The sequence below is a fragment of the Pelobates fuscus genome, chromosome 5, assembly GCF_036172605.1.
Source record: "Pelobates fuscus isolate aPelFus1 chromosome 5, aPelFus1.pri, whole genome shotgun sequence".
NCBI classification, from domain to species: Eukaryota; Metazoa; Chordata; class Amphibia; order Anura; family Pelobatidae; genus Pelobates; species Pelobates fuscus.
The window spans coordinates 383,533,107-383,547,700 of record NC_086321.1 but is presented as its reverse complement, the minus strand read 5'-3'; the positions used below and the strand labels follow the sequence as shown (position 1 = coordinate 383,547,700).

Below are 14,594 nucleotides of genomic sequence, written 5' to 3'. Positions count from 1 at the left end.
TCTGCTGGTGAGGTTCTCGGGTGGAGGCTGACAAAGCCGTAGTTATTGTTGCAGCTCGGGCCTCTTGTACGCACTGATTTAAGGACTTTTGTCACTCTACTATAGCCTAGAGGCAACAGTTCAGACCCATCACCAAGCTCTTGAGTGAAAAGAACTTTGCTTACATGTCGGGTCCAGGGTGCGTACCAGCCATGGGGGCAAAGAACTGCAGACATTTCAGGGGGCAAGAGCTTTATCACAGCTATGGGAATCCCTTGGCCTACGATGCCAATCATGACCCCTCCAACTCCACTGGGACTAAGGCATAACAAGCTGGACTGTTGATGACATCTAGCTGATCTACCCTGCTAAAAAGCTTCCTGCTGCGGCACTCAATTGAACTGAGGGGACTCTAAGGCATATTCTTAGTCTTTTAGCTGACTCCACTTTATTCTTACTTTTCAGTTACATTACTTTCACAGTACATTTTGTTATTGTCAATTAGGACACGTTATCATCATGTCACTAGGATCTCCTTCTTCCTTAATATACCATACCTCCCGAGGATCTCCTTCTTCCTTAATATACCATACCTCCCGAGGATCTCCTTCTTCCTTAATATACCATACCTCCCGAGGATCTCCTGCTTCCTTAATATGCCCATACCTCCCAAGGATCTCCTCCTTCCCTAATAGCCCATACCTCCCGAGGATCTCCTGCTTCCTTAATAGCCCATACCTCCCGAGGATCTCCTGCTTCCTTAATATACCATACCTCCCGAGGATCTCCTGCTTCCTTAATATACCATACCTCCCGAGGATCTCCTGCTTCCTTAATATGCCCATACCTCCCGAGGATCTCCATCTTCCTTTAATAGCCCATACCTCCCGAGGATCTCCTCCTTCTTTAATAGCCCATACCTCCCAAGGATCTCCTCCTTCCTTAATAGCCCATACCTCCCGAGGATCTCCTCCTTCCTTGATAGCCCATACCTCCCGAGGATCTCCTGACTTGTTATTGGCCGTTAATAGCTCCTGGTCTCTCTGATTAGTTTAGCATGTTGTTGTTAGCCTATGTTTGTTTATTTGTCAGAGTCGATATGATGTATAACTTTTATAAAACATTGTGTAGTATTTTCAATTATTACATATTGTTATTGTGTATGCTGGTGTTTTCTGTATTTCCTCCTCTGTATGGCATTGCATGTTTTGTGAACCTTTGCTGGCACCTCCGTTAAAAATTGATTGACATAACCTGGCGTTATGGTCCATAGATGGCCTGTTTACTGATGGTGTAGGTCAGGCATAGGCAACCTTCGGCACTGCAGATGTTTTGGACTACACCTCCCATGATGCTTTGCCAGCGTTATGGGGGATATAGTCCACAACATCTGGAGTGCCGAAGGTTGCCTATCCCTGGTGTACACAACATCTGGAGTGCCGAAGGTTGCCTATCCCTGGTGTACACAACATCTGGAGTGACGAAGGTTGCCTATCCCTGGTGTACACAACATCTGGAGTGCCGAAGGTTGCCTATCCCTGGTGTAGGTGATCCATTTCTGCAGCGTAAATATAAAGCGTCACGTTCCCTCGCTTTGTTTCACATCGCCACTGATGTGTGATTAGTGCAAGCGTTCTGTCGCTTTCTTTATGATAACATGTAAATTCACAATTCTTATTTCTGTGGTAAATTCATTGGAGAAACATCCCAAATGCATGGAATAGCCTTCCAGCTGAAGTGGTAGAGATTAACACAGTGAAGGAGTTTAAGCATGCGTGGGATAGGCATAAGGCTATCCTAACTATAAGACAAGGCCAGGGACTAATGAAAGTATTTAGAAAATTGGGCAGACTAGATGGGCCGAATGGTTCTTATCTGCCTTCACATTATGTTTCCAAGTAAACACTCACTCCAGGTCCTGATCACGTCTAGCTGGGGAGGAGAAGAATGCCTCTCGTGGGGCAGATTCCCATTACTGTGCGTGCACTCACTCGGTGCCATAAATGGCAGTGCGTGCACTCACTCTGTGCCATAAATGGCAGTGCGTGCACTCACTCGGTGCCATAAATGGCTGTGCGTGCACTCATTTGGTACTATTATGTTGTCAGACTGGCCCGAGTGTCCTAGTCATTATGTGGGGAGCGTAAGGTCCGGTTAAACTCCCTGCTACCCTGGAAGTATGTAAAGTGAGGACACTATGTATTTACTATCGTATAGCATCCTCTGTAGCTGCCATATTTCTACCCTGGGTAATAGTGTCAGTGTACGCCACGCAGCAGCTAAGAATGACATTTAATCTGTCTTGGCTGTGAGAAGCCTCCAAACAGCATTCATTATTCCATATGTTTTCTATCAGTAATGGCTGCCATTTGGGCAAGTTTGGCAAACATGGAATAAATCAGTGCGTTGGCACCATGCCCAGATTACACAGAATGCGTTTTCACTCATAATATGTACGCGTTGTACTGAGCCATCAAAAGGGATCTTTATTTATTTCTTCGGTATTATTTAATAGCTAAATCTGCCCTCGTAATGAGCTGTTTGTTATGTTTTCATTTTATAAAGAAAATCCACTACAATTAAAAACCCGCCTGTTCACGCGATTTTCATTATACAAAGGTTTTCTTGTTTTGTTTTTTTTTATTACAAAATAATGCATTTTACCAAGGTTAAAATGATGTAATAAAGAACTAAAAAAAAAAAAATAAACCGTTTGTGTACAATAATAAATAATAATAATAATAAACAGTTTCAAGGGGAATTATTGTGAGCAATTTAAATGTTGCAATCTTGTAACGTATATTTATTATTTGCTTTGTTGTAGTGATAGTTTATAATATATTCGGGTTTTATTCAAGCCTCCCCGAATCACTCAGTGAGCAAGGGTCAGTGTCCTCTTTTGATCAGTGCGTATCAGGCTGCTGCCAATTAACCAAACCCCCAATATCTTTTACACTAAAGGGATACGGACATTACAATGTAACTGCTGTCTGTAGAATACTCAGGGAACACAGCAGCTCACACTGGAGGGGGCAATTAACCAAACCCCCCCAATATCTTTTACAGTAAAGGGATACGGACATTACAATGTAACTGCTGTCTGTAGGATACTCAGGGAACACAGCAGCTCACACTGGGGGGGGGCAATTAACCAAACCCCCCCAATATCTTTTACACTAAAGGGATACGGACATTACAATGTAACTGCTGTCTGTAGAATACTCAGGGAACACAGCAGCTCACACTGGAGGAGGGCAATTAACCAAACCCCCCAATATCTTTTACACTAAAGGGATACAGACATTACAATGTAACTGCTGTCTGTAGAATACTCAGGGAACACAGCAGCTCACACTGGAGGGGGCAATTAACCAAACTCCCCCAATATCTTTTACACTAAAGGGATACGGACATTACAATGTAACTGCTGTCTGTAGAATACTCAGGGATCCCAGCAGCTCACACTGGAGGGGGCAATTAACCAAACCCCCCAATATCTTTTACACTAAAGGGATACGGACATTACAATGTAACTGCTGTCTGTAGAATACTCAGGGATCCCAACAGCTCACACTGAAGGGGGGCAATTAACCAAACCCCCCAATATCTTTTACACTAAAGGGGTACGGACATTACAATGTAACTGCTGTCTGTAGAATACTCAGGGAACACAGCAGCTCACACTAGAGGGGGGCAATTAACCAAACCCCCCCAATATCTTTTACACTAAAGGGATACGGACATTACAATGTAACTGCTGTCTGTAGAATACTCAGGGATCCCAACAGCTCACACTGAAGGGGGGCAATTAACCAAACCCCCCAATATCTTTTACACTAAAGGGGTACGGACATTACAATGTAACTGCTGTTTGTAGAATACTCAGGGATCCCAACAGCTCACACTGAAGGGGGGCAATTAACCAAACCCCCCAATATCTTTTACACTAAAGGGATACGGACATTACAATGTAACTGCTGTCTGTAGAATACTCAGGGATCCCAGCAGCTCACACTGGAGGGGGGCAATTAACCAAACCCCCCAATATCTTTTACACTAAAGGGATACGGACATTACAATGTAACTGCTGTCTGTAGAATACTCAGGGATCCCAGCAGCTCACACTGGAGGGGGGCAATTAACCAACCCCCCAATATCTTTTACACTAAAGGGATACGGACATTACAATGTAACTGCTGTCTGTAGAATACTCAGGGAACACATCAGCTCACACTGGAGGGGGCAATTAACCAAACCCCCCAATATCTTTTACACTAAAGGGATACGGACATTACAATGTAACTGCTGTCTGTAGAATACTCAGGGAACACAGCAGCTCACACTGGAGGGGGCAATTAACCAAACACCCCCCAATATCTTTTACACTAAAGGGATACGGACATTACAATGTAACTGCTGTCTGTAGAATACTCAGGGAACACAGCAGCCCACACTGGAGGGGGGCAATTAACCAAACCCCCCAATATCTTTTACACTAAAGGGATACGGACATTACAATGTAACTGCTGTCTGTAGAATACTCAGGGATCCCAGCAGCTCACACTGGAGAGGGGGCAATTAACCAAACCCCCCCAATATCTTTTACACTAAAGGGATACGGACATTACAATGTAACTGCTGTCTGTAGAATACTCAGGGATCCCAGCAGCTCACACTGGAGAGGGGGCAATTAACCAAACCCCCCCAATATCTTTTACACTAAAGGGATACGGACATTACAATGTAACTGCTGTCTGTAGAATACTCAGGGATCCCAACAGCTCACACTGAAGGGGGGCAATTAACCAAACCCCCCCAATATCTTCTACACTAAAGGGATACGGACATTACAATGTAACTGCTGTCTGTAGAATACTCAGGGAACACAGCAGCTCACACTGGAGGGGGGAATTAACCAAACCCCCCAATATCTTTTACACTAAAGGGATACGGACATTACAATGTAACTGCTGTCTGTAGAATACTCAGGGAACACAGCAGCTCACACTGGAGAGGGGGCAATTAACCAAACCCCCCCAATATCTTTTACACTAAAGGGATACGGACATTACAATGTAACCGCTGTCTGTAGAATACTCAGGGATCCCAGCAGCTCACACTGGAGAGGGGGCAATTAACCAAACCCCCCCAATATCTTTTACACTAAAGGGATACGGACATTACAATGTAACCGCTGTCTGTAGAATACTCAGGGAACACAGCAGCTCACACTGGAGGGGGCAATTAACCAAACCCCCCAATATCTTTTACACTAAAGGGATACGGACATTACAATGTAACCGCTGTCTGTAGAATACTCAGGGAACCCAGCAGCTCACACTGGAGGGGGCAATTAACCAAACCCCCCAATATCTTTTACACTAAAGGGATACGGACATTACAATGTAACTGCTGTCTGTAGAATACTCAGGGAACGCAGCAGCTCACACTGGAGGGGCAATTAACCAAACCCCCCCAATATCTTTTACAGTAAAGGGATACGGACATTACAATGTAACTGCTGTCTGTAGGATACTCAGGGAACACAGCGGCTCACACTGGAGGGGGGCAATTAACCAAACCCCCCAATATCTTTTACACTAAAGGGATACGGACATTACAATGTAACTGCTGTCTGTAGAATACTCAGGGAACACAGCAGCTCACACTGGAGAGGGGGCAATTAACCAAACCCCCCAATATCTTTTACACTAAAGGGATACGGACATTACAATGTAACCGCTGTCTGTAGAATACTCAGGGAACCCAGCAGCTCACACTGGAGGGGGCAATTAACCAAACCCCCCAATATCTTTTACACTAAAGGGATACGGACATTACAATGTAACTGCTGTCTGTAGAATACTCAGGGAACACAGCAGCTCACACTGGAGGGGGGCAATTAACCAAACCCCCCAATATCTTTTACACTAAAGGGATACGGACATTACAATGTAACTGCTGTCTGTAGAATACTCAGGGAACGCAGCAGCTCACACTGGAGGGGCAATTAACCAAACCCCCCCAATATCTTTTACAGTAAAGGGATACGGACATTACAATGTAACCGCTGTCTGTAGAATACTCAGGGAACACAGCAGCTCACACTGGAGGGGGCAATTAACCAAACCCCCCAATATCTTTTACACTAAAGGGATACGGACATTACAATGTAACTGCTGTCTGTAGAATACTCAGGGAACGCAGCAGCTCACACTGGAGGGGGCAATTAACCAAACCCCCCAATATCTTTTACACTAAAGGGATACGGACATTACAATGTAACTGCTGTCTGTAGGATACTCAGGGAACACAGCGGCTCACACTGGAGGGGCAATTAACCAAACCCCCCCAATATCTTTTACACTAAAGGGATACGGACATTACAATGTAACTGCTGTCTGTAGAATACTCAGGGAACACAGCAGCTCACACTGGAGGGGGCAATTAACTAAAAAAAACCAATATATTTTACACTAAAGGGATACGGACATTACAATGTAACTGCTGTCTGTAGAATACTCAGGGAACACAGCAGCTCACACTGGAGGGGGCAATTAACTAAAAAAACCCAATATATTTTACACTAAAGGGATACGGACATTACAATGTAACTGCTGTCTGTAGAATACTCAGGGAACACAGCAGCTCACACTGGAGGGGGCAATTAACTAAAAAAACCCAATATATTTTACACTAAAGGGATACGGACATTACAATGTAACCGCTGTCTGTAGAATACTCAGGGAACACAGCGGCTCACACTGGAGGGGCAATTAACCAAACCCCCCCAATATCTTTTACAGTAAAGGGATACGGACATTACAATGTAACTGCTGTCTGTAGGATACTCAGGGAACACAGCAGCTCACACTGGGGGGGGGGCAATTAACCAAACCCCCCCAATATCTTTTACACTAAAGGGATACGGACATTACAATGTAACTGCTGTCTGTAGAATACTCAGGGATCCCAGCAGCTCACACTGGAGGGGGCAATTAACCAAACCCCCCCAATATCTTTTACACTAAAGGGATACGGACATTACAATGTAACTGCTGTCTGTAGAATACTCAGGGAACACAGCAACTCACACTGGAGGGGGCAATTAACCAAACCCCCCAATATCTTTTACACTAAAGGGATACGGACATTACAATGTAACTGCTGTCTGTAGAATACTCAGGGAACACAGCAGCCCACACTGGAGGGGGGCAATTAACCAAACCCCCCAATATCTTTTACACTAAAGGGATACGGACATTACAATGTAACCGCTGTCTGTAGAATACTCAGGGAGCACAGCAGCTCACACTGGAGGGGTGAATTAACCAAACCCCCCAATATCTTTTACACTAAAGGGATACGGACATTACAATGTAACTGCTGTCTGTAGAATACTCAGGGATTCCAGCAGCTCACACTGGGGGGGTCAATTAACCAACCCCCCAATATCTTTTACACTAAAGGGATACGGACATTACAATGTAACTGCTGTCTGTAGAATACTCAGGGAACCCAGCAGCTCACACTGGAGGGGGCAATTAACCAAACCCCCCAATATCTTTTACACTAAAGGGATACGGACATTACAATGTAGCTGCTGTCTGTAGAATACTCAGGGAACACAGCAGCTCACACTGGAGAGGGGGCAATTAACCAAACCCCCCCAATATCTTTTACACTAAAGGGATACGGACATTACAATGTAGCTGCTGTCTGTAGAATACTCAGGGATCCCAACAGCTCACACTGGAGGGGGGCAATTAACCAAACCCCCCAATATCTTTTACACTAAAGGGATACGGACATTACAATGTAACTGCTGTCTGTAGAATACTCAGGGAACCCAGCAGCTCACACTGGAGGGGGCAATTAACCAAACCCCCCAATATCTTTTACACTAAAGGGATACGGACATTACAATGTAACTGCTGTCTGTAGAATACTCAGGGAACACAGCAGCTCACACTGGAGGGGGCAATTAACCAACCCCCCCCCCCCCAAATATCTTTTACACTAAAGGGATACGGACATTACAATGTAACCGCTGTCTGTAGAATACTCAGGGAACCCAGCAGCTCACACTGGAGGGGGCAATTAACCAAACCCCCCAATATCTTTTACACTAAAGGGATACGGACATTACAATGTAGCTGCTGTCTGTGGAGATGACTATGGCAATTTTAGGCCCATAGTTATCAGATCATGATTTGGGAATCGATCTGAAAACTGCACGCTTTGTGTCTGTATTAATTAAGTGAAAACGTCCAGGAACGTGTAATCTACTAGGAGACCCCAAACCAGCTGATAACGTGGGGACCCTTGACGCCATCATGTTACCTGTGAGGCAGGCTTTGTGTTGATATAATGATGGATGCAGCACCTCCCACTGACACGCAGGTCGAAAGGCTCAGAAATAAACCTTTCATTCACTTTAAACAATGGTTTAAGGTTTTCATTTGAAATGTTCTCTCTCTCTGTTTGCAGGTTTCTGTGAAATGGCGTCTGATATTAATGATGTTGGGGTTTGGAGGCAAACGAGAATCCTTCTGTACAAGAATTATCTTGTGAAATGCCGCACGAAGAAGGATAGTATTCAGGTAGGGAATCTACTCCTCATAGCCCCCATTACCTCCGGCCGGCAATGGTTTTTATTGGACGGTTAACCATTCATGCTGATTCCCTGCATCCAGGTGACTAGGCTCGTAAGTTGGCACCATTGGGAGGGCTCTCCTGGCACCATAACTACTACAGCGTGATGCAGTGCTTACTACTAACCAAGGAGGAATTACAAAGGACCTGCCCGAATTAGTTCATCAATTTCATTTCCGCAGGCCAGGAATGTTTCAGTCCGTTGTTGTGGTTATGGTGCTTGGAGTCTTTCTTTAATTCACGTCCGATCTGCGAATGCTATATATTGCCGAAAACACTATTTTTATGTACTGCACAACAGCATGTAAGTTTATCGTGTACCGAGTAACATGATTGTATGTGATTGTAATGCACGTGAAAAGTGAACGTTTTAGTCCACAATTCTGCCACCGCTCTCCATAACATTTGGGATACGTGGTCAGATTGTATCCTAAGGCTATCAGCATTTGGGATACGTGGTCAGATTGTATCCTAAGGTTATCATCATTTGGGATAAGGGGTCAGATTGTATCCTAAGGTTATCATCATTTGGGATAAGGGGTCAGATTGTATCCTAAGGTTATCATCATTTGGGATAAGGGGTCAGATTGTATCCTAAGGTTATCATCATTTGGGATAATGGGTCAGATTGTATCCTAAGGTTATCATCATTTGATGGTCAACATTTACCCCACGGGCACTTTCCTGCCTCTTTATTTTTTTACTCTTTATCCTATTTTCTGTTCTTGGTTACATTTGTTGGAAATCAAATTTATTGCCCTTATTTTATCTGAAACTGTAGGTTCTGACCGACTATGTCTTCCTTTTTCTTGGGCTTTTTTTTTTTTTTTTATACATATTGCACTATTTATCCTGCAATGTCTGATTGTCTCAGCTGTTTGTTACTGGAGGAGAGATCGGCTGCACCCATTCCATCCGATTCACTAAATCAGACCCTGAAGAATTAGTCAGGGAAATAGGAATTTTGCATCAAAATAGCTGAACTGTAAAAATGGCAAATTTTTGTATAATTTCTTTGTTATTTTTTTACATTGCAATTATATGGCACAAATACAGAAATATAGCGGTAAGCACTGCCTATATAATATACACTTTTCTTGAAAGGTGCCTTTCTTAGTCATTGCAATCCTTTTATTGAGGCAAATCCATATTAACCAAGTGCCTACTAAACTCCAAATGGCCCTGTGAGTAGGGTCTCCAGCACTCACCGAACATCTCTCCGTGTCCAGCACAGACACACAGGAGACGATGCTATTAACTGCACTGTGTGTGTTACTTGATCTCCTGCAAATAAATAACCACGTTCCCTAGCATGGAGGTCCAGTAACACACCGTAATGGGATCCAACATCATTGTCCTGAACATAGAGTTAAAGTTTATACTCTGCTGGGAGCGTGTATTTTGCAATTTAAGAATTTCATTTTAAATGGTACCAAGTCTGCGCACGGGGATTTGGAACATAAGATAGACCTTGCATTCTTGTGTATACACGTTACTGGTAGTGATCAGCTTTAAAACATTTTGTGGGCGAGATTAAGGTGCAGGATAGCAAGAGAACAAGATGTAGGTCCACCTTTTAGCGGAATATCACCCCCATAAACCATTGCCCACCAAAAAAGAAGGGATCTGGCAATCTGCCAATAGCTAGACGTCCAGAATTTGAGTGCCCCTGGTCACTAAAACAGCACTGCTCAGAAAAATCCATTTTAACTTGGATCGGGATTGGTCAAAAGTTAGACCAACAGCTGCTAATAATTCCTGTGTTGTTTTGCCTTCCTAGTAAAAATTAAAACAGGTAGGCACACTCAAAATGCTGATAAGGAACAGAAAATATCCAAACAGAAATGGGCAACTAATACTGGGTTCTCACTTGTGTAAGGCCATATTCCCAAAGGCCAAAAGAGTTACATATATTGCTTAAACAAGGGGCACAACCACAAATGTATATGAAAATGTATTTTATTAAATGGGTCACAGGAATAGGCTTTCTCATAAACTGTATCAATGAATGAAAAAGACGTCAAATGGAGCGTACAATGCAATACCTACAAGTTCTGAAATTGCATATAGGCAACTACATAATGCATAAATCACTGGACACAAGTATACAAAAAAACTATGAGACACCAAATGTAACAGACCCAAAAATATAATATATATATACACACCACACACCACACACAAAAAAGCATACCAGATCTAGTAAGAAGAAGGACAAGAGTCAACCAATAAGCCCCAACGTTTTGGCAAAATGCCTTTATCAAGGGAGTTGTTGTTTTGCCTTCCTAACTGGTTTAAATCTGTGGTTCTTTAACTGGGGTCCACTTTCTGAGCCTTAAGACTCAGGCCTCAATTTAAACTGCTTTTATAAATGATTCAATATTGTTAGAAAGAGACTTCCAAATGATCATTCGACAGAGGTCACTGTTTAAAATCTGTGCAAATTTTTGTAGAGAATTAATTTGGTAAGCTTTTCTAACAAATTGTTCTCATTTGAAAAACGTATTAATTTGTTGAAAAAGATCCATGTGCTATTTTACTCCTGACTCCATCCAAGAAAATGTATGGAAAATTCAATCCATTTGGACCCAGAATATCCTAATTATATAATTTGAATAAATCTGCATAAACCCTTTTCTGTGGTGAGAAAAAACACCAGTGGTAGACTGTGATTTTTGCTCCAATATCTGTCTACGCAGGAAATCCTTTACCCCATCATTTGGTGGTTGATATCGCTGCTCTGGGTTAGTTTGCTAAATCCCAGCAAACACTATGAGGCAACAACAAGCAGGCTGCTCGGGGAGCTGGATCTACCCACATACCCGGATCTTATTATCGGTTACACGCCGGTTAATAATGTCACACAACACGTCATGGAGCTGGCTGCCTCCGAGTGCTTGAGGACAGGTATGGCTTGGGGAGGAAGAGGTGTGAGTATTTTGGTATATGGACGTTCCATAATATACACAGTATGTGCACACAAGCCTCTTCATCAGATCCACCTGCTGATAATATATAGACAGACAAAGAGGAAACCGTATGGCACGCAGACACGGTCAGGAGGTTTAATTGTTTATCTAAATATTCGATTAGAGAAGACACCCGATCTGCACGCTTTGGCTGGCAGTATATTCAGGACAGCTGACATCATGGGATTTTAACCCACTCCCATCAGCTCACATGTGATATGGATTATATAACACTGGAAAATCTCTCTGGATTCAAGGAAGCTTGATGTGGGATAGAATCAGAGCAAGACAGGAGCTGGTGTAACCTCTGGGGAAACCTAATACAGCTTATTCTTTGCTCTATTTTCAAACAGCGCAGTTTATAAGAGGATTTATATATAATGTTCTATAGTCGCCTGTTCTAATGTATATCCTTTCTGTTTCCAGATGTAACCATCAGCCCGTATCCTAACGAGGAGAAACTTAAAACAGCCAGTGCCTTTTTAGAAAGTCGATTTGTTGGTGTCGTATTTAAAGACTCCATGTCCTACAAACTGAAGTTTTTTCCAGCAACCATCCCAGTGTCTGCATTTTATATAGAACCAAGAGGTAGAGTTTCCAATCAAAGGAAAGTAAAAACCTGATTTTAGACTCCCAAAAATAATTAAATTAGATGTTTACCTACCACGCAACCATTGCAGATCCATTACAGTTGTCTTGGTTTAAGACCCAAATCTGACCGGTAGGCATGTGCATGGGGAAAATTTTCGGTTCGGTTCGGCATTCCGAAATTCGGGATTTTCGGAACTTCGACTTCGGAAATACGGCAACTTTGGCACTTCGACATTTCGGAACATCGGGACTTCGGCACCTCGGGACTTCTCTTGCAGCCGCTTAGTAGATAACTCCCTAATTCCCACGGTATTAGGGAGTTATCTACCAAAAGGCTGAAAGACCTAAATTGGTCTTTCAGCCAAATTTACTAATACTAAGTAATTTTTAGTCTAGTAAACAGTGAGCAGCCTGTGACTGCTCACTGTTTAAAAAAAAAAAAAAAAAAAAAAATAGTGCCCCCACCCCTGAGTGGCGGGTGGGGGCTCTAAAGTAAAATGATGAGGGGGGACCTAATGTCCTCCCCCTTGAGCGGTGGGTGGGGGCCCTACAATAAAATAAGGGGGGGAACCTAATGTCCTCCCCCCTGACCCCCACCACTGAGCGGTGGGTGGGGGCCCTAAATTATAATAAGGGGGGGGACCTAATGTCCTCCCCCCTGGCCCCCACCCCTGAGCGAAGGGTGGGGGCCCTACAGTAAAATAAGGGGGGGGAACCTAATGTCCTCCCCCCTGGCCCCCACCCCTGAGCGGTGGGTGGGGGCCCTAAATACTAACAGGGGGGGGATCTAATGTCCTCCCCCCTGGCCCCCACCCCTGAGTGGTGTGTGGGGGCCCTGCAGTAAAATAAGGGGGGGGACCTAATGTCCTCCCCCCTGGCCCCCACCCCTGAGCGGTGGGTGGGGGCCCTAAATACTAATAAGGGGGGACCTAATGTCACCCCCTCCCCCACAATAAAAATGATCCCCCTCACCCTAAAAACTGATGAGGGGTGGACCTTTAACGAAGTACCTGTAAAAAAATAAATAAAACTTACCATTCAATGTTTTCTTTCTTCTAAAATCTTCTTTTTTCAGCCTGCAAAAAAGGCCAAATAAAAAACCATAATAACGACCCAATTTTCAAAACAATAAAAAAATAAAGCCTTGCCCCGCCCTGCAATTAGGCTCAGAGCACTCTGATTGGTGGGTTTAAGCCATCCAATCAGAGTGCTCTGACAGGTAAATGAAGAGACTGACAGGTAAGTCTCTACATTTACCTGTCACAGCACTCTGGTTGGTTTGAAATCCCCCAATCAGAGTGCTCTGTGTCATTTTACACAGCGTGGGAAAGTTCTTTGGAATTTTCCCACGCTGTGTAATTTTACTCATAACTCTCTGATTGGTGGATTAAGTAACCAATCAGAGAGTTATGAGTCAAATTACACAGCGTGGGAAAATTCCAAAGAACATCCCCACGCTGTGTAAAATGACACAGAGCACTCTGGTGGATTTCAAACCAGCCAATCAGAGTGCTGTGACAGGTAACTGTAGAGACTTACCTGTCAGTCTCTTCATTTACCTGTCAGAGCACTCTGATTGGATGGCTTAAACCCACCAATCAGAGTGCTCTGAGCCTAATTGCAGAGCGGGGCAAGGCTTTATAAGGACAAAGAATGGTATTAAAGAATGGTATTAAAAATAAACAAAGTGTGGTACTTTATATGAGTAGATAATAAAATATAGTCCAAGTAACATAACACTAGTCCAATGAAGTGTAATCCACAGTAGTAGGGAGAGTTCTTGTGGGACAGCCGATAAGATGAATAGTCACGAGTGTAGGCTTGTAATCCAATGGAATATGGGGGGAGAAAACAAAAAGAAGGGACTCCAATGGTACAGTATGTAGATGCACTTAGATATTGGGATAATATAATAATAAGGTACTACTCACAATATCCAGAGCTAAAGTCCAGCTCTGGTATGGAATGTGTAAAGTGGAATGATCCCCACTCAAGGATATATGGAGTGCTTCTGGTTATTAGATGTATATAACAGTACGGTAGTCCAACAGCAGTGTGGTCCAACCCAGAATAAAAGGAATAAAATATAGTGCTCACTGTATCTTTTAAAATTGAGAGATAAAAGCATGAAATATACTCACAGTATATTGAGCAGGCTTACTGCTCGATGTATAGCGTATGGGTGGTATAATCCCCACCTAATGATTCTTTGTGCTTCTTTTAGGCGATGAAAGATAATGTGGTCAGGTGAGGATATTTAAACTAAAATATAAATAAAATAAAAGAAAGGAATATGGCAACCAAGGTATGTAAAGCCAAAAATCCTTTATTTTAACAAATAAGTTGTAGACATTAATGGCTGTTTGTCGTTATTTCGAGGGGACAGCAACTTTACCCTGT

The 14,594-nt window shown here is 43.2% G+C and overlaps 1 protein-coding gene across 2 annotated transcripts in view; it reads left to right on the top strand.

Moving 5' to 3' along the window:
* Nucleotides 1-14,594, top strand: part of ABCA5 (ATP binding cassette subfamily A member 5) — a 115,892-nt gene that overhangs the window by 13,312 nt on the left and 87,986 nt on the right. For both annotated transcript variants that reach the window (XM_063456358.1, XM_063456357.1), the window contains exons 2-4: nucleotides 8,470-8,582; nucleotides 11,334-11,541; nucleotides 12,030-12,191. In XM_063456358.1, coding sequence (XP_063312428.1) covers nucleotides 8,481-8,582; nucleotides 11,334-11,541; nucleotides 12,030-12,191 — 472 coding nt within the window. In that variant the 5' untranslated portion in view covers nucleotides 8,470-8,480. The remainder of the gene's footprint in view (nucleotides 1-8,469; nucleotides 8,583-11,333; nucleotides 11,542-12,029; nucleotides 12,192-14,594) is intronic.